This window comes from Lissotriton helveticus, chromosome 4_1, assembly GCF_964261635.1.
Source record: "Lissotriton helveticus chromosome 4_1, aLisHel1.1, whole genome shotgun sequence".
Lineage (NCBI taxonomy): Eukaryota > Metazoa > Chordata > Amphibia > Caudata > Salamandridae > Lissotriton > Lissotriton helveticus.
This window is the reverse complement of record NC_136063.1, coordinates 1,658,541,852-1,658,563,495: the sequence shown is the minus strand read 5'-3', so window position 1 is coordinate 1,658,563,495 and position 21,644 is coordinate 1,658,541,852. Positions and strand designations below refer to the sequence as shown.

At 45.0% G+C, this 21,644-nt stretch overlaps 1 protein-coding gene across 1 annotated transcript in view; it reads left to right on the top strand.

Moving 5' to 3' along the window:
• SUSD5 (sushi domain containing 5) overlaps window positions 1–21,644 on the top strand; it is a 634,112-nt gene that overhangs the window by 105,363 nt on the left and 507,105 nt on the right. The window contains exon 2 of the mRNA XM_078688337.1: window positions 21,352–21,529. Coding sequence (XP_078544463.1) covers window positions 21,352–21,529 — 178 coding nt within the window. The remainder of the gene's footprint in view (window positions 1–21,351; window positions 21,530–21,644) is intronic.

Below are 21,644 nucleotides of genomic sequence, written 5' to 3'. Positions count from 1 at the left end.
TTTGCATATAGCCAGGTTCTGAACTGGGATGGTGCAGTGAGCTAAAAAACGGTGATGGATCAAGCCCTGATCTGTTGACTGGGTAGGAGTGTTCTGATTAACTCAGATACTCTGTCCATCACCACCCCCTTTTTGTAATTATTTTGGCCACCATGAGTGTGGAAGGGTATGCTCAGACAGAGTCCCTTGCTCATTGCACCATCAGGATTCAAGCAAGCCGGGCCGAAGACGGCTGTAATGCCAGAAACCGGTCCCCGGAAGCTTGTTTCCTTTCCAGTGAAGAATTGGCTTGGTAGTTTGGTCTGCCCTGTTCCCATGATGCACTGGGCCAGTGACAGACTAATTTGCATATAGCCAGGTTCTGAACTGGGATGGTGCAGTGAGCTAAAAAACGGTGATGGATCAAGCCCTGATCTGTTGACTGGGTAGGAGTGTTCTGATTAACTCAGATACTCTGTCCATCACCACCCCCTTTTTGTAATTATTTTGGCCACCATGAGTGTGGAAGGGTATGCTCAGACATGAGTCCCTTGCTCATTGCACCATCAGGATTCAAGCAAGGCGGGCCGAACACGGCTGTAATGCCAGAAACCGGTCCCCGGAAGCTTGTTTCCTTTCCAGTGAAGAATTGGCTTGGTAGTTTGGTCTGCCCTGTTCCCATGATGCACTGGGCTAGGGACAGACTAATTTGCATATAGCCAGGTTCTGAACTGGGATGGTGCAGTGAGCTAAAAAACGGTGATGGATCAAGCCCTGGTCTGTTGACTGGGTAGGAGTGTTCTGATTAACTCAGATACTCTGTCCATCACCACCCCCTTTTTGTAATTATTTTGGCCACCAGAAGTGTGGAAGGGTATGCTCAGACATGAGTCCCTTGCTCATTGCACCATCAGGATTCAAGCAAGCCGGGCCGAAGACGGCTGTAATGCCAGAAACCGGTCCCCGGAAGCTTGTTTCCTTTCCAGTGAAGAATTGGCTTGGTAGTTTGGTCTGCCCTGTTCCCATGATGCACTGGGCCAGGGACAGACTAATTTGCATATAGCCAGGTTCTGAACTGGGATGGTGCAGTGAGCTAAAAAACGGTGATAGATCAAGCCCTGATCTGTTGACTGGGTAGGAGTGTTCTGATTAACTCAGATACTCTGTCCATCACCACCCCCTTTTTGTAGCCATCACTCGAGCAGCAGCCGGCGCTGAGGGCCATGGCACTCCGACTTTACTACCGAGCCCAGAACCACGAGGGGCACTTGGAGTGCTCGCATCCGTAGCACTAAACTGCCTCTTCCGCTGGGAGGGCGTGCAAGCCACCGCTCCCCCGGGGCCCATCTGGGATAGATCAATCCGGCTACTGTTCGTTCTTCTCCCAGCTCTTCAGCTGTAAGGCAGTGCCAAGCGTGTGCCATTCTTCCAAGGAAGAAAAGAAACAAGGAGAGAAAACATGTACTTTACACTCATCTCTGGCACGTGGGCTCAAAGAAAGGTTTCTGTTCACAAACAAGCGTGCTGAACTACCACTGGTACTGGGGTCACAGTTTATATTCAGACATGTAGACCACACAGGTGTGTAGTCACAAACATACACGCTATGCTTCTCTGGTGCGGGGGCTCCCAATCAAAGCTTTTATTCACAGTCATACACGCCACACTCCTCTCTGGCAGAGGGAGCTCCAAAGAAAGGTTTTAATTCACAAACAAGCACAACAAACTCCTCTGGCTCAAGTCTCTCACAAAGGTTATACTCACAAGCATGTATAATACACTCCTGCCTGGAAGGGGGGGGCTCACACGAAAGGATTGTATTCACAAACATGCACACTACACTCCTCACTGTCACAGGGGGCTCCAAAGAAAGGTTTTTATTCACAAACATGTACACTACACTCCTCTGTGGTACAGAGCTAACTAAGGTTTATACTCCCAAACGTGCACACTACGCTCCTCACTAGAATGGGCCATACGGGGTACACAATAAAGTATTTTATTCACAAACATGCACACTACACTCCACTCTGGTTTTTTCTTCTGAGTGCACTATTGATTTGGTAAGTAAAGATATTTTCACGTTTCATCCTCTCTTCACACGACTTTTCATGTTTAATGACAGATGAATAACATCATACGGCACGCTGGGTACGTTATGATTCCCTAAAGAACACAAGCGATGAAGGTGTGAATAAGTTGGAAAGTCTAAGTGTAAGTAACCATGAAACAAACATTGCCAAAGCCAGTAGATCTAACCATGTCAACCTGGTGCGATGGTTAAATGTTATTTTTTTTATTACAGCATAAACCACAGAATAAAATAAAAAACATTCCACTTAAGCATGGCATGCTTGAAATTAAAAAATAAATTATGAAACACTTCATATAATTATAATAGAACACTAAGGGTGTTTCCCATCAGGCATGTGTAACTAGAACAGGTAGAATTTTTTTTTAGTTTTAATGTACAAAAGGGGGTGGTGATGGACGGAGCATCTGAACCAATCAAACACTCACACCCAGTCAACAGATCTGGGTTTAATCCATCACCGTTCTTTAGCCCACTCTGCCACCCCAGTTCAGACATGGCCATATGCAAAGCAGTCTGACCCTGTGCCTCATGGGAACAGTCCAGCCCGAACAGCCAAGCCATGCCTTCCCTGGACCGGAAACAAGCTTCCTAGGACCGGTTTCTGGCATTTCAGCCGTCTTCAGCCATGCTTGCTTGAATCCAGGGACTCACGTCTGAGCATACCGTGCCAACTTATGGCGAACAAATCGGTACAAAAGGGGGTGGTGATGGACGGAGCATCTGAACCAATCAAACACTCACACCCAGTCAACAGATCTGGGTTTAATCCATCACCGTTCTTTAGCCCACTCTGCCACCCCAGTTCAGACATGGCCATATGCAAATCAGTCTGACCCTGTGCCTCATGGGAACAGTCCAGCCCGAACTGCCAAGCAATGCCTTCCCTGGACCGGAAACAAGCTTCCTAGGACCGGTTTCTGGCATTTCAGCCATCTTCAGCCAGGCTTGCTTGAATCCAGTGGCAAAGTGAGCAAGGGACTCACGTCTGAGCATATCCTGCCAACTTATGGCGAACAAAGCAGTACAAAAGGGGGTGGTGATGGACGGAGCATCTGAACCAATCAAACACTCACACCCAGTCAACAGATCTGGGTTGAATCCATCACCGTTCTTTAGCCCACTCTGCCACCCCAGTTCAGACATGGCCATATGTAAATCAGTCTGACCCTGTGCCTCATGGGTACAGTCCAGCCCGAACTGCCAAGCCATGCCTTCCCTGGACCGGACACAAGCTTCCTAGGACTGGTTTCTGGCATTTCAGCCGTCTTCAGCCAGGCTTGCTTGAATCCAGTGGAAAAGTGAGCAAGGGACTCACGTCTGATCATACCCTGCCAACTTATAGCGAACAAAGCGGTACAAAAGGGGGTGGTGATGGACGGAGCATCTGAACCAATCGAACACTCACACCCAGTCAACAGATCTGGGTTTAATCCATCACCGTTCTTTAGCCCACTCTGCCACCCCAGTTCAGACATGGCCATATGCAAATCAGTCTGACCCTGTGCCTCATGGGAACAGTCCAGCCCGAACTGCCAAGCAATGCCTTCCCTGGACCGGAAACAAGCTTCCTAGGACCGGTTTCTGGCATTTCAGCCGTCTTCAGCCAGGCTTGCTTGAATCCAGTGGCAAAGTGAGCAAGGGACTCACGTCTGAGCATACCCTGCCAACTTATGGCAAACAAAGCGGTACAAAAGGTGGTGGTGATGGACGGAGCATCTGAACCAATCAAACACTCACATCCAGTCAACAGATCTGGGTTGAATCCATCACCGTTCTTTAGCCCACTCTGCCACCCCAGTTCAGACATGGTCATATGTAAATCAGTCTGACCCTGTGCCTCATGGGATCAGTCCAGCCCGAACTGCCAAGTCATGCCTTCCCTGGACCGGAAACAAGCTTCTTAGGACCGGTTTCTGGCATTTCAGCCGTCTACAGCCAGGCTTGCTTGAATCCAGTGGCAAAGTGAGCAAGGAATCACGTCTGAGCATACCCTGCCAACATATGGCGAACAAAGCGGTACAAAAGGGGGTGGTGATGGACGGAGCATCTGAACCAATCAAAAACTCACACCCAGTCAACAGATATGGGTTTAATCCATCACAGTTCTTTATCCCACTCTGCCACCCCAGTTCAGACATGGCCATATGTAAATCAGTCTGACCCTGTGCCTCATGGGAACAGTCCAGCCCGAACTGCCAAGCCATGCCTTCCCTGGACCGGAAACAAGCTTCCTAGGACCGGTTTTTGGCATTTCAGCCATCTTTAGCAAGGTTTGCTTGAATCCAGTGGCAAAGTGAGCAAGGGACTCACTTCTGAGCATACCCTGCCAACTTATAGCGAACAAAGCGGTAAAAAAGGGGGTGGTGATGGACGGAGCATCTGAACCAATCAAACACTCACACCCAGTCAACAGATCTGGGTGTAAACCATCACCGTTCTTTAGCCCACTCTGCCACCCCAGTTCAGACATGGCCATATGCAAATCAGTCTGACCCTGTGCCTCATGGGAACAGTCCAGCCCGAACTGCCAAGCAATGCCTTCCTTGGACCGGAAAAAAGCTTCCTAGGACCGGTTTCTGGCATTTCAGCCCTTTTCAGCCAGGCTTGCTTGAATTCAGTGGCAAAGTGAGCAAGGGACTCACGTCTCAGCATACCCTGCCAACATATGGCAAACAAAGCGGTACAAAAGGGGGTGGTGATGGACGGAGCATCTGAACCAATCAAACACTCACACCCAGTCAACAGATCTGGGTTGAATCCATCACCGTTCTTTAGCCCACTCTGCCACCCCAGTTCAGACATGGCCATATGTAAATCAGTCTGACCCTGTGCCTCATGGGAACAGTCCAGCCCGAACTGCCAAGCCATGCCTTCCCTGGACCGGAAACAAACTTCCTAGGACCGGTTTCTGGCATTTCAGCCATCTTCAGCCAGGCTTGCTTGAATCCAGTGGCAAAGTGAGCAAAGGACTCACGTCTGAGCATACCCTGCCAACTTATGGCGAACAAAGCGGTACAAAAGGGGGTGGTGATGGACGGAGCATCTGAACCAATCAAACACTCACACCCAGTCAACAGATCTGGGTTTAATCCATCACCGTTCTTTAGCCCACTCTGCCACCCCAGTTCAGACATGGCCATATGCAAATCAGTCTGACCCTGTGCCTCATGGGAACAGTCCAGGCCGAACTGCCAAGCCATGCCTTCCCTATTCGGGAAACAAGCTTCCTAGGACCAGTTTCTGGCATTTCAGCCGTCTTCAGCCAGGCTTGCTTGAATCCAGTGGCAAAGTGAGCAAGGGACTCAAGTCTGAGCATACCCTGCCAACTTATGGCGAACAAAGCGGTACAAAAGGGGGTGTTGATGGACGGAGCATCTGAACCAATCAAACACTCACACCCAGTAAACAGATCTGGGTTGAATCCATCACCGTTCTTTAGCCAACTCTGCCACCCCAGTTCAGCCATGGCCATACGCAAATCAGTCTGACCCTGTGCCTCATGGGAACAGTCCATCACCACCCCCTTTTGTACCGCTCGGCTGACGCTAGCTCGGCTGACAATAGAATTCCGATAAATACACCAGTCACGTTTCACACACACGCAATTTAGCGCATGTCAAATAGGTCACGTTTCATAGACGGAGTCGTCATTCAGAAGACGCGAAGCTAGGAAGCAGACGCATCCACTGTGCTTGAGAGTAAGTGACATTACCCGCCGTAAAGATAATCTAATAGGTTTGGATTACTAGACCACTTTTAAGTCACGGCCTCTGATTAGTTGGCAGATGATTTTACCATTTGGATAATCACCCGTACACTGCGTGTTTAATTAATTTAAATAATACCCGTTTTCTTCGCACTTGACAAAGACCCACAGCACCAGGCACGTTTTTATCGTTCATTCAGTCAAGTATTAAATCTACCATGACGCGATGATTGCTGCACTACTGTTAAGGAAAGGGCCCTGTGTATTAGATAAAAAAGAAATACACGTTCGGAAAGCCATCTCTGACATATGGGTTCTCTCACGCATAGTTTAAAGAGCGGATGCCAGGTACCTTAAGATTTGTATTGTCGGGATTTCTGGACATTTCTAATGTTCTCTCGCCGTTGATAAATTAATATTTGTCAACATCCATGAGGCACGGTTTTGGTTTATAGCCCTTCTGTCGAGACATGTTTTAATTAAGCATGAGGCACCTTAAGAGTTGCAGTGTCGGAAGAGCTAGACACTGTTAATGGTTTCTCTAGTTTTTGATTAAATAATAATTGTCACCACCAGGCACGGCTAACTGTATAGCCCCATTGTCGAGATAAGTTTAATCAATCAAACGTACATATCGATTAGAGTTCACTAATGTTACAAGTCACACATCTTGGGCATGCGTCCCACTAATCACCCGAGAGGCCGTATATTCACATCGTGGCTGGTTGGGAGTCTTTCACATTAATCCTTAATTACGCTGACCGAGGCCATCTCCCCAAAATTCCACGGGTCCACTGCAATTGGCACTAATTGTCGTTTTAATACCACTAGATGCTTAAATATCTATATTAAGACTCAGAACCATCTCTTCTACAGGTAATCACCAAGACGCAGACCCCTAAACAACATTGCACCGGCTGGTGCAGATTTATCATCAAGAAATATTGAGGTAGGATTAGCACCCACCACCAGGGTCCTACCCAGTTTGTATAGTGTATTTATAAACAGTCACTTAGGGTCCTATCATACATTGTTTTTAGAACCTGGCAGTATCTCAGGTGCTTGTCGGCTGACATGCACCACCCACATTAGAAGATCAGAGGACCCATACACCTAATTACAAGGTGAGCATACCAGTAGATCTCCTCCTTTTTTAATCTCTAAACACTGACACACATTAGGCCCTGACCCTATTTTATTTATATTAATAGGCTGTCCAACCTCCTTTGAGTCCTGATGAAGACCAGCCTCAGATGCACATAAATGAGCACATCCCTTAGGGTCGAAACGTCGACATCTTATGTCACATACCAGTTTGCACAAAGTACAACAGAACAAAAGGAACAATTCAAATTCCCTTGTACCTATTGTGCCCCGTATTGGATATTTTGAAAAAAAGTTTTCTGTTTCATGTATTTATGTATTGTCACTTGTAACACTCAGTCACTAGTCACGACCAACACACTCTGTATAATCACAGTCCTTCATATCGTTTGTATATTGGACAGCATATCTGATTCACTGCAAAAACCAAAATGTTTTGAAAAAAAGTGGAAAAACTCGTAAACAAATTATAACTAAAGATGTATTTGTTCTTTTTACTTGTGGTCAGTGTATAATTATTCCAATTGTCCCCCTTGGGACTTTATGAAAAGAATTGTGTATTAAGTACTATGATAATTTGAATAGTCCTGCACCGACAGAACCACTGTTTTTGTTTAACTACCCGCCCAGGTTCTGAGGGTTAACCCCATTACAGTTAATGCTACCCCAGGATGCAGCACGTACAAGTTGAAAAATAAAACAATATTAAACTTGTTTTGTTATCGTTTTGGTTTTCAACTTTAGAAAGTGGCAGGGGGCGATGCTCCTCCCCCACAGCAGAGGAGCTGCAACTGCTCTGCCCCACTATATACCAGAGCGCTCTATGCCACTGCAGTCCATGCCACTGTACTCTATGACAGTGCACTTTATGCCACTGCTCTCTATGCCACTGCTTTCTACGTCATGCAATCTATGCCACTTCACTCTACACAACTGCAGTCTATGCCACTGCACTCTACACCACTACACTCTATCCCACTAAACTCTGACACTCTGCTCTTCATGACTGCACAATATGCCACTGCACTCTATGCCACTGCCCTTTACTCTGCACCACTCAATGCTATGCCACTGTACTGTACTCTATGCCACTCCCACTGCTTTGATACACTCTACGCCACTGCATTCTACACCAATCCACCCTAACATACTCTGCACTATTGCACTCTACGGTACTCTATATCACTGCACTCTACGTCACTTCACTGTACTCTGAAACAATCTACTCTATGCCACTACAGTCTAAGCTAAGCTATTCCACTCAGCACACTCCACTCTATGCCACTATATTCTATTCAGCTGCACTCTACATCATTGCACTGTACACCAATGCTCTTTACACCACTTAACTCAAAAGCAGTACACTCTACACCATTGCACTCTATGGCAGTGTACTCTGCACTACTGCACTGCATGCCACAATACTCTATTCTACACCAAACATTGCACTCTATCACATTCTACTCTGCAGCACTGCATGCTCAGCCACCAAACTTGATGCCACTTTACGCTATGCCACTCTACTCAGCGCCACTTTAATCTATGACACTTCACTCTACTCTGCACCACTCTAGGCCTCTCTACTACACTCTAAGTCAATGCACTCTACTCCACTACACTCTACGCCACACTAATCTACTGTGCACCACTGCACTCTATGACACTGTACTCTATGCCTCTTCACTCTACGCCTCTCTACTCTAGTCTGCACCACTCTACTCTATACCAATGCACTCAACCCCACTTAACTGTGCACCACCGCACTCTTCGCCACTGCCCTCTACACCACTCTAGCCTAGGCCACTACACTCTGCACCACTCCACTCTGTGCCACTCCAGTCTCCAATGCAGCACTCTATGCCATTGCACTCTATGCCACTACTCTATACCACTCCACTCTTCCCTGCATCACTCCACTCTGCCCTGCACCACTCCACCCCACGCCACATCACTCTACTCCGAAACAATATACTCTAAGCCACTGCATCTATGCCACTGCATTTGACACCACTGTAATGCACTCTGCCACTCCAATCTACGCCCCTCCACTGTGCAACACTGCTCTCTCTGCCAGTGCATACTATGTTGCTACTCTATACAACTGCACTCTACCCTGCACCACTCCTCTCTACACCACTTCAATCTACTCTGAAACAATCTACTGTACGCCACTGCACTCTATGCCAGTGAACTTTATGCCACTACTCTATGCCACTGCAATGCACCCTATGCCACTGTACTCTATGCTGCACCACTCCAATCCACTGTACTCTGAAACAATCTACTCTATGCCACTGCACTCTATGCAACTGCACTCTATGCCACTGCACTCTACACCACTCTATTCCACTTTCTGCCACTGCACTCTATACTGTGCCATGCTATGCCTCTGCACTCTAGGCTATGCCACTGTACTCTAAACTATTGCACTCTACATCGTTTTACTCAAAACCAATGCACCCTATGCCACTACTTTGCACCATTGCACTTTATGTGACTATACTCCACAACATTCTACTCTATACCACTGCACTCAACACCACTGCATACTATGTCACTCTACACTCTTGCACTCTACATCACTGCACTCTGCACCACTCCACAATACACCACTTTAATGCATTCTACACCACTCCATTATATGCCACTACACTCTATGCCACTCCACTCTATGCCACTCCATTCTATGCCACTCTACTGCACTCTGCACCACTCTACTCTATGCCATTGAACTTTATGCCACTACTCTATGTCACTGCAATGTACCCTGTGCAACTGTATTCTATGCTCAACCACTCCAATCCACTGTACTCTGAAACAATCTACTCTATGCGACTTCACTCTATGCAACTGCACTCTATGCCACTGCACTCTACACCACTCTACTCCACTTTCTGCCACTGCACTCTATGCTGTGCCATGCTATGCCTCTGCACTCTCGGCTATGCCATTGTACTCTAAACTAGTGCACTCTACACCGGTGCACTCTACATCATTTTACTCAAAACCAATGCACCCTATGCCACTACCGTGCACCACTGCACTTTATGTGACTATACTCTACAACATTCTACTCTATGCCACTGCACTCAACACCACTCCATGCTGTGTCACTCTACACCCTTGCACTCTACATCACTGCACTCTACACCACTCTACTCTGCACCACTCTTTGCCCCTGCACTCTTTGCCCCTGCACTCTTTGGGCCTGTACTCTATGTCCCTGCACTCTACTCTGCACCACTCCACTATACACCACTTTACTGCATTCTACACCACTGCACTCTAAGCCACTACACTCTATGCCACTCCACTCTATGCCACTCCATTCTATGCCACTCTGCACCACTCTACTCTATGCCATTACACTCTAGGCCACTGTAATCTGCTCTGCACCACTCTACTCTATGGCACTACACTCTACGTCACTGCCTTCTCTGCCAATGCATTCTACACCACTTTACTCAAAACCAATGCACTCTATGCCTGTCTACTCTGCACCACTGTACTTTAAACCACTTCACTCTAGGCCACTCTACTCTACTATACTCCACTCTACAACCCTCCACTCTACGATACTCCACTCTATGATGCTGTACTCCATTAAACTTGCTCCACGGACACTCTACTCCACTCTATACCACTCCACTCTACAACACTCTACTCCACTGTATGCATACGACACTACTCCACTCTACGATGCTCTATACAACTCCCTTTATGCCACTCCATGCCACTGTACCTTACTCTTTTCTATGACACACTACTCCAGTCTACTCCACTGCACTCTATGCCACTTCACTTTAACAGTGCGCTCTATGACACTCTATGCCACTTCACTATGCCACTCTACTCCACTCTACGCAACACCCTACACTCCCCTCTGCTCCACACCACTCCACAACACTCTATGCCACTCCACTCTATGACACTCAACTCTATTGCCCTTCCACTCTATTACACTTTACTCCCTCCACAACACTCTACAATACTGTACGCTAGTCCATAACACCCAACATCACTCTTCTCCATGCCACTCAACTCTACTGTATGCCACTCCATAACACTCCACTGTACTCCATTTTATGACACTCGACTCCACTCCACTCTCCTTTACCCCACTAATGTTCAGCCATGCTGAACAGCAGTCACTTAGGTGTACAACATTGCTAAGACATATTGGCAAAGACAATAGCTCTGGCATAGGCGAAACCTATTGGCTTTGCCAATGTTCGTCATCCATTGGCCTTTTCCTCTGCCATTCACATTTTTCCTCTGCTCACTGCAGCATACACCTGCTGGCTAGCCACTGGCCCTCTTGCACTGTTGTTACGTTGCCTGATCACGTGCACATCCAGCTAGAAATAACCACACTTCAGTGCCATTGCTGGCTGATGAGACCTTATTTTACTTTGTCAATGCTTTTTTAATTTGTTATTCTTTTTTGTTTTGCTGTCACCTTTCATGTGCATAAATAATGTCTTCTGGTTGGAAATTCAAAGCCAACGGTGCCTTTTGTTTGAGGAATTAAGAATCATATCATTTTATCGTACACTAAAACTTAAAAAACTTTTCTATACCTCAATTCAGTTCGTGACTTAAATTAAAATCATCACAAATTTTCAAATCAGGTAATCAGTAAGCAGTGAGATTATATATTGTAAATCCACAAGGATCTAAGACTCGTTACAGAAACTAAAAATGTTAATTAATTATGAGCCAAATGTGCATATCGTTTTAAAATGGACAATAAGAACACAATACAGACTTATGGGTCTAATTTCCTATGTATTTCATAAACTTTAGAAAGCAACTAGTAATAAGTGGATTATTTGCTTTTGAACATAAAATATGTTTCTTTCCAGGCTCTAAAACCTAGAATGAGATTTGGTAGCCAGTTATTCAAATAATTCATGGCAGGACATAAACAGATAATTGGGCCCATTCACAAACTGCATTTTGTAGTATGTCTTGTAGTACTACAAAACTTCCTACTAAAATGCTAAACACAAACCTATGTGAAGAGTTCTTTCCTGTCCTTCTCCTATTTTTCCTGTTTGGAGATCTCCGCCTGAGCCTTCGCTCATGTAAGTATACACTTTAGTAGTAAATGTAGGATGGACAGAGTGGAATGGCTGGAAAATGGGGAATACTTACTAGGAACGAGGAGGGGAATACGAAGCAGTAAGAGGGGATACAATACGCTCGGGCAAGGTTTGAAGGAGAGATGTCCACCCACCCACAAAAGAGTAAGCCTATTACTATTCACCGATTACACTTCTAAAGTTACTGCAGCCAAAAAGGGACCCAAAAAGGTAGAAAACTACTCCAGCCCAAAGATGGAATATGTCGGCACCACATATAGGTAGCCACTTATACTGCAGCATCCTCCTGTAGAAAGCAATGGAATTAAAAACGTAATAGTTCTACGTTTATTTTCGGCTATGTAGCACTCATACACTTCAAATAACCGGAATAATGGGCGGTTAATTCATTTTTAATCGTATTTTTTTATGGCAAGCAGATCGCTGCCACATGCCTCATCTTGAGCTTGTTCCTCTTTTTATTTTTGTGTTGTATACTTGCAAAAAAAAAAAAAATGAACCATAGCATTAGCTTTTTAAGACAGGATCTATCAGTTTTGTGTATTCCTGTTTTCGGACAAAGTTTGTAGAATGAAACTGCTTTTCAGAAGGCAATGCTCTGTACCGTTGGATATTTTGTTCTCATGCTCAATGAGTCTTGAATTTGTGCCTGGTATTATCCACTTTTGATGCCATCCAATCAAATAAACCTTATATTACGTATCACATGTGACGCGTTTTTGATTTTTCAATGTGCTTTAAATTATGGTGCAATTATAGTATTGTACTGTATTGTAGCATTTTCAAAGAGGTTACTAACCCTATGTGGGCAACTGAAGTGCTTACTCACATGTATAGCATGCCACACGGTGTAGGGTGTGTGGTTGGAAAGATGTTGTTATTGTTTTCAGTCAGTCCATGTGAGAAGTGTTTTTCTGTCATGCATGATGACCACCACTGAGGTGCCGTTATCTTGCTATGGGATTCTGCCCCTGGTAATGTGTTGGGTGGGGTCAGACCCAGTTCAGGGGATGAGGGGTACGGGCAAGCAGGGGCTATTGGGTACAGCCATGGGAGCTTAAGGCATTTGCCCCTGATGTCCCAGTACCCATCCTACTATGGCTCTGCAGACTGGGGCTAAGGTAAACATTTTAGCACTTAACTCTCAGTGGTAGCAATGGCAAGCAATCACAGGCTGTGGGGGTACCACAGGCTTAGAACGCAACAGACACCCGGCACTGTAATAATATGATTGTCCAGTCCAGTGCTTTTCTTTGTTAAAAGAGAAGTACTTTAATACACAATAAAACTCAGTATTAAAAGTCCTACACAAAGGTATCCAGTACTTAGAGTCTCTGGTGCAGGACTATTGCTCCTTGGGAACACTGTGACAAGTGCCTCAAGCCGCAGATCACTTACAGAAGTGTAGCTCTCACAGGCATATGTGGGGACAAGCGCCATGGGGCTAGCCATGCACAAGTCTGTTCGGGCATATTTTGGGAAAGGACCCTTGGCTGCAACAGTGAAGTCAGTTCAAGCACATTTGGCAAGGATCATGATTTAGTAGTGGTTTCTCCTTCAACAGCACAGACCATTTGGGCACACTTATGGGAAAGTGTCACGGCTGTACCAGCAAAGTTGGTGGTGAAATCTGGTCGGGCACACTTTGGCAGTGCTAGGAATCCTCTACTATGGCAATGGTAACTGGCTCAACAGTGGTGCACACAAACTATACTTCCACTAGTCCCTGTCAGATGGATCCACAGCACTGTGGTTATCTGTAGCTGCCCACACCACTAGTCTGCTCCTCTTGAAGGGTTGGCTCACTCCTTCCCTCTTCTAAGGCAGAATCCTCCAGTGTTAGTGTTCCAGGACATGAAATAGCTATTCCTTCAGGTCAGATACCAGGTGTTGTCCCCTTACGTATGTGGTGATGGCATCAGGCAGTCATCCAATCTGTTTGTGTAGTTGTCCTTCGGGTACTCTCTGGAGCCCCCCTCCTTTAGCAAAGAGAACTTGAAACAGTGGCAAATAGGTCTTCAGTTCTCTCTCTTATAAAAGTACAGCAAACAGGTGATCTGTATTCTCTATCTCCACTTCCAGAACCAGTTTTGGTTGGTCCTTCTTTCATGTGTCCTTCTCAAGCTGCAACTGGCATTCTTGCAACTGGCTATCACAGCCACACTTGACATTGATGATGGAAGATAAAAAGACTGACCCCTTTCTAGAGGGACCTTTTCACTCCGACATAAGGAATTTCGGCCCCACCCTTCACCCTTACCATCCAACAAATGGTAGTATTCAGGGATAGTAAGCAACAGCTCTCTGCAGCATAAGGACCTCATTAAAATTTCGAAGGAGAGATTCTATCCTCTTCCCCAATTCAGAATCTGAGGGCCTGATTACCTCAAACCATACTACGAGTTGAAAATGTGCAACTGTTAATATGTTGCGGTCCTTTGGCTGCTGCCATGGCGAATCCTCGAAAACAGGCACCGCAATGGGAATGGCCAGAAAGTTCTAGCACAGCATGGACAATGACGTCCATGCCGTGCTGAAACTGAGGGGAATAGAGTCAGGGGGGCACATGTTGTATCCCCATGGTGTGGGGAACCTGGGGGTCCAGTAGGGCCCCCTTTGTTCTTGCACCGCCAGCTTTTTCATGGCGAGGCTCCACCATGAAAAGGCTGGCGGTGCAAGAGCTCCAAATATGCTGAATGGGACTGTGTCAATCCCTGCTCAGCATAATGCATTGTGGCGCTCCTGCGCCACCGCCAGGGAAGGACTGTTCCCTGCCACAACAGGTAATCTGCAAAACAGTCGACCTCCACTTCTGCGCAGCTGCGAGGCTGGCGGTCGCAAGACCGCCAGACTCGTAATCAGGCCCTGAGACTTCTCTCCCAGGAATGTCAACAATAGACTTCCCCTGTCTGGGATATGAACCTCACAGCCATCTAGTGTACATAGCAGGCCAGGATCTTCCGAAATGGAACTGTAGACCTACTTCATTCTGGGTTACTCAGATATACATAGTGTGGGTCACACACAAACTATACACATACATATATGCAGGCATATGCTCTGGATATCAGCACAGCACATTGGATTCACATTTAGTAGCAGAACTAAAAGCAAGGCAGTCAGTGGGCCATCATTCCATGACACAGATAAAAAAAGGTCTGGTCACACTAGGATCCCTATAAACACTGTAAGCTGCCATCTTTGCTCTACACGCTTTAACATGTGACATGGACAGTGGTCCCCTGTAACTATTGAAAACCCACTTGGTGGCTCCTCCCGGTGCAGGAAAGGTACAAAACCAGACTGCTGTCAAGCAATAAGCTATGCACTTCATATAGTAGACCTTTGTCTTCACACAGTAGGGGTAAACTGCCAGGCTTTGTAGCCAAGGCCCTGAGTACTAACATCAACAAGTGGCCCATGGCTATGTGCAGCAGAGGGTGGGGTGCAGGGTATGACTCTAGTAAGTCCCTCTAGCCTATCTATAAGCCTTTAACAGCCACTCTGGATGGCCTTTGATTGTCTGCAGTGGGGTGAGATTAGGAATCTCAAATTTGTATACTTCATGGGCAGGATGCAGGGTCTGAACTCTGGCCAGGTGTGTGTCCCATCCTCCTTTGCTGTTTAACCTTCATTGTTGACAACTTTCTGCCATGTGAGGCAAGGGGGGTTGCAGGACTTGGCATCTTGTCAAGCCTTGCACCCCACCCTATAAAGGCATCCAACCTCCATTAGTCACTGCCTTCAAATGTGCACAGAGGGGGTCAGCAGCAGAGCCATGCGCAGCCAGTCCTCTTAAGTTTGCTCCAGAGTTGGTATGCTGGGTTGGTGGCAGCTTGGTAGGACTGGATTATATTGTGCCTCCAGCTTGTGTGCAGCCTGGCAATACTAGCGCCTCTGGAGCTGGGCCTTTGAATGCCTGAAGCTTGTACCTGGTGGTGGGTACAGGATGGGTAATATTAGCCTCTCCAGAGTTGGGCCCCTTGGGTGCAAGGAGCTTAAATCCAGTGGTGGTGTACCATGTGGAAGGTACTATCCCCTCAGGAGACAGGCCTTTTAAGTCCACGAGCCTTGCAGCCATTGGTGGTGTACCAGGCTGGGCCCTTTGGATCTGTGAAGTTTTTAATAGTCATGGTATACCTGATGGGTGGTACTAGCCCCTCTGGAGCCAGGCCCATTGAGTTTGTGAAGCTGTTAAGCTTTCACCTAGTGGTGGTGTGCTAGTGGGTGGCATTAGTGCCTCCGGAGTGCTGCCCCTTGAGCCTGTGAAGCTTGCACCGAGTGGTGGTCTACAGGGAAGTGGTACAAGCACCTCTGCAGCTGAAAAGCTTGAGCCCATGAAGATGATATCCAATGGTGGTGTACCATGTAGGAGGTACTAGAAACAACGCAGCTGTGCCCCTTGTGGACGTGAAGCTTGCCCTGGGTGGTGGTGTAACAGGCAGGTGGTATTAGCACCTCTGGAGCCGTGCCCCTTAAGCCCATCAAGATTGTGGCAGCCAAGCAGATCATGATGTAAACCGTCCAATAGGAGAGAAATTGTCCCTTGGACAGTCGTTTTGTTTATTTTTTTAATTTTGGGATTCAAGGATATCCTCAACTGTCAAGATATCTCAAACTTTTCCTTAAATGTAACACTTTTGTGCCCAACCTAAGCCTTGCTCTTACATATTTACACAAATTCAGCAAAAGCAAAATCCTTGGGTAAAGTTCAGACTGTGTGCCAGTGTGCCAAGTTTGGTGTAATTCTGTTCAGCTGTTCAGAGGGAAAACTTCCTATGGGAATAAAAATGAGAAGTTCTTGGGACATCCATTTTTCCCATCTTGACGGCTCATCACAAACCTTTCCATGAACGAACCAAAGTGGGTGAACTTTGTTTGGAAAGGGTTGACTAGATTTATCTAACTATGCCAAGGTTATCAAGAAAGGAATAAATGCCTGTCCTATAGAAACTCTGACCTAATCTGGCACACCTACACTGGCACTGTTGACACAAGTGTACTATGTATGTTTAGTAGCATATCAATACAGTACTTGTAGTTTCATAATAAAAAAAATCCTTGTGCTGCTACGTGGATGAGAAGTGAAGCTTTTCCACAACAACCAATGAGTTATTGTGAAAAGCATATTTGGTCAATATGACAATTCCACCACATATAGTTTAATCAGCCTGATTTTGTGAAGCTGGATTTCTTTGTTTTGCACATTTGTTTTAAGAGATTTGAGTTGAGACAAAATTTGGGGAGAGTGAGACAAATACAGGAAAGACAGTTAATCCTAGATGCAGGAAATAGGAAGATGCAGAAAGAAAATCAGGGAGAAGCAGACACAAGGTTCGAGAGATAAAGACATGGGTGCAAGCGGAGAAACAACTATAGGGAGCACAGGCGAGAGAATAGGAAGACTCATGGACAGAAATCACGGACGGGGAAAAGGAGAGGGTGATGAGGAAGAAGTTATAAAGACAGTAGGCTCAAAGGCAACAGGGGATCATGGAAGCAATGAAAGGGGACACAAAACACTGACATAAATCAAACGCAGTGAAGAAAAACATGAAAGTAAAGGTCCATGGGATTCAACACTAGCACAGAAAAATGTGGCACATACAGGAAAAATGTACACTGAGGAAAGTAGATAAACACTGACTCCATTATAAGGGATCATAGACTCAGGGATAGGGCCATATATACTCAGCGATAAACAAACTCTGAACAGAGACAATCGTGTAAGTAAGCTCAAGCACTATCTGGGCCTAGAGCACCTGTAGCTGACCCGAAGTACATAGGGGGCTAGAGAGTGAAGAAGGTGATAGAATATAGAAAAATGTGGCCAGCTTGGAGAAAAACCCAGACTACCGTTACAACTGAGTGTCTGATCCTCTGGAAGTCTACTTTGTGAGTGGATGAAGTCCTGTGAACAATGCAAGCAGTTGCTGCTGCAAATAAACCACAAGGAACCAGTTGGAACTGGATGTTTTGCTGTGGACAAGAATTGGAGTGGGAACCACTCTGCACCTTGCACCAATAAAATGGTTGCTGCTGAATTACCCCTCAATGGTTGGAGACATTTGGTGTCAAGAAAGTTGCTCCATAAACTCTTAGGTATATGAAAGGAATACTTGGGTGCACAAAATAAGTGCTGTAAAATGAGTGGGGACTATATGTTTGTAGAGATACTACGATCGAGTTACTAAATACACTGAAGTTCAGTTGCAGCATTTTTTTCTCTCTTCTCGCACTGGGCCCAAATATCAATCTATACTTACTTTATGTTATTTGCTCCCCTTCACCTGGTCCTCCTATAGATCTCGACCATCACATTGAGAGGTGAAGACTCTAGGGTGTCAATGTTGGCTACCTTACAAGGACCAGGAATTAGAAACCAACTGATACAGTTTGAATCAGGATCAAATACATTACCTTCAGTACAATACTGTAAATATTGATGGTAACAGGAAGTCCGAATCTCTTAAAGAAGTTCATGCGGGTTAGGATCACACAGGCTAATAACTCTGCTGCTGCACTGCAAAACAGTAATAACAGAACCTGATGTTCTGTAAACAGTTTATGACTATTTCTGCTATACATTTAGAAACTTATTATCTCAAGCACAGTTCTTGTGGAAAGAACAGTTAGGCAACTCATGAGACTTGGTCATTTAAATGTTTCAATTAAAGTTTATAAATTTAGTAGATGTAATTGATGCATCAAACTATCATTAAGAAGTTAGATGATGAATTCAAATAAGCCAACTGCAGGCGTAGTGTGAAACTACACGCTAAAAACAGAGTCTAAACGTAAAGTTCTCGATGTCCATAGTAATAGATAAATTAAGAAAGAATCTCTAATTTGGCAAATTTAAAAAAGGAGATTGGCACAACATATTGGGATATAGTTCGGCCAGGAGTCCAATGGAAGTCTGCTAAGCAGGAGGTTCCTGCCTTTTCCGGGCGAGACAGAGTCTGTAAAGTTCTCTGTAGCCTCAAGCGAGTCAGCCAGCAAGCCAGCAGACAAACTATCCCAAAAGCAGCAAATTAAGAGTAAGACCAGAGAGCCAGGGATCAAGCCGGTCAAACAGCCCCCTTATCCTGGGTGCATTTCCATTTTATAGTTCATTAGTCCGGATGTAACATTCATTGTCACACTGCATCATCCAGCATGCATGAGGTAATCTTCCGCTCATGAGGTGCAAAAGTGACAGCATGTAGGTATTTTCCCATACCAAGCATGGGAAAAGACTGTCATGGTCAAAACACAAAAAGCCATTCACTGCTAGATCTTTTTCGTGTGCTCGTCACAAATGTCCAGTTCTCATAAGAGTATCAATACATTTAATACATTATGTATCAAGTCTCTTCATGTCTCATGCGAAAGAACAAGAATGTTATGAGTGAAAAAGAGAACAAATATCTCCTCATGAGAAGGTGTAGGCCTAAAGAATGAAGTCAAGTTATGTCTCATTAAAATGTCAATAATTAAATCTCCTATACAGTTAAATGTCATTGATTTCCATAAAAAGCTTGTTAAATGGAAAATGCAGCCCGCTGCTATATATTTGAAAATACAAACGTGTAACATATATGCATACATTTGGTAGTCAATTTCGTTTTAGGAAATATAAGACTCCTCTTGTATAAAGAACATGTCTGGAAAGTTTCAGCGTTCTAACTCTAAGCATGGCATATTTGCAACAAATTTGCAAAGTTCAATAGTGTATTTCTGAAAGACTAGAAGAATACTTTTTCAAGTATCTCACATTTAAATTTATCGTGTAAACCATTATTGTTGTAAGTAACACTAGTAATGTTTCATAACTCTATATTCATGCATTTCTTATTCTCAATTATTATATTTTTAAAGATTCCGTTTGATGAGTAAATGCATAGCTGTTTAGAATGTTTAGCATTATTCAAAACTTTTACGAAAATTAAGTGTTAAACATACTTAGAAACACATCATATATTTTCCACTAATTCTAAAATCTAAGCACTCCTTAATGGTGCTTGTATTTTATTTTCTCATACTCATTGACATTTTATTAAACAGTGCAAGGTGCACATTGAGTTAATATGTCTGTTGTCGTTCTCATTGTATATTACAATTTCGTGTAAAGGATGAATAGTTTTTACACTGCATCAAACCTCCCCACCCCCTTTTGATGGCAAATCAAGGCATCACATACATCTCACATCAGGTGTCACAGATCACATTTCAGTTGTCTTTATCCTCTTGCGCCTGGGATCCGCCAGAGCTTTCATTACATCATATTAATGACTCTGCTTGTCTTCTAATCATGTAAAGGATAAACAGTTTTTACACTGCATCACTTTCTATTTCATTTTTTGTTGCCAAATATGTAATAACGATGCCAGCTCTGATATGCGGGAGTGTATGTATACTCAGAACCAGCAGGCAACCATTAGTAAGGCGTACCAATTTTTTTGTCAAAATAGGACACAGAAGGGTGTGAGAAACTGGCACTCAAGTGGAGTGAGACGCTGGGGGAAAATATTACTATAGAAAACATGAGGATAGCCCTAGATATTATTGCCCAATCTGTACATTTGGTTAGTCTACGGCTGCAGCAATTTCGGACACTTTACTTGTTGTATTATACACCCGAAAGGATTGCCAGATGGTCTCAGGTTGGGGCTGTATGGGGAGGGACTCAGCGAGGGACACGACAGAATTGTCGCAAATTGTGAGCTGCATGCTGCAGGCATTGTGCATATGTTTGTCTTGTGTCCTTCGCTGAAGATGTCCTGGGATAAGATATTTGGGGCAATTCAAAATAGATTAGGCAGGGACCTCACGCTCTCAGTCGCTGAACAGATGCTTGGCTATAAGGATGATGGTGAGCTGAATGGCCCTATATTAACAATTATGCTGGTTGCCGCACGGTGAGCGATAGCTAGAGCCTGGATCTCCCCTAAACCCCCTACGGAGATGGAATGGTGGTTAATCCACAAAGAAACTTGTGAAAGGGAAAAGGCGCTGGCTAAAACCAGGGGCGTTCAAGCATTGCAGAAATATAGGTCTGCTTGGGGTGTTCTGGAAGAACTTTAAAGAATTTGCTTAAAGCCAGCTAATTGCCATAATGGCTATAATGGCTTATGCCAACTTATAACTTGGGAAGGGGCTTAGAAGAAATGTCATTATTGTTTTTGGTTTTTAGGTTTTGGCCTTAGTGCTTTATCCCCATTTCCCTTCTTGTTGTATTCTAATGATGTTTTGTTTATGTATATTTTGCTGGACTGTATGATTATAACTCTTTCTGAAAATAATAAAAAAAATGTAATAATGTTTTAAATTGAAGGCCTGTAGTGAAGCTAACCCGACTTTCTTTTGTGGTTTTTCTTAAGGAAAGCTTTTCACTGTGGAATCAAAGAATGGCTCCCAAGGACTGGACCTGGCTGGAGCTCAAAGTTCATGTGGAGCCCAGGGATCTCGACTGGCCACTGCTGAGGAGCTGAGGCGGGCAGTGCAAGAATGCCCATTTACTGTGTGCACCAGGGGCTGGCTGGCAGACGCCACTATTGGGTAAGACGAATGGAAGTACAGTAACACATCATTGTGCAGGATTCGAGGTTATTTCCTCCTAGTTCCTTCTTTGTTATGCCTTCATCCGATGATAAGTGTCCAATAATCTCTGCTA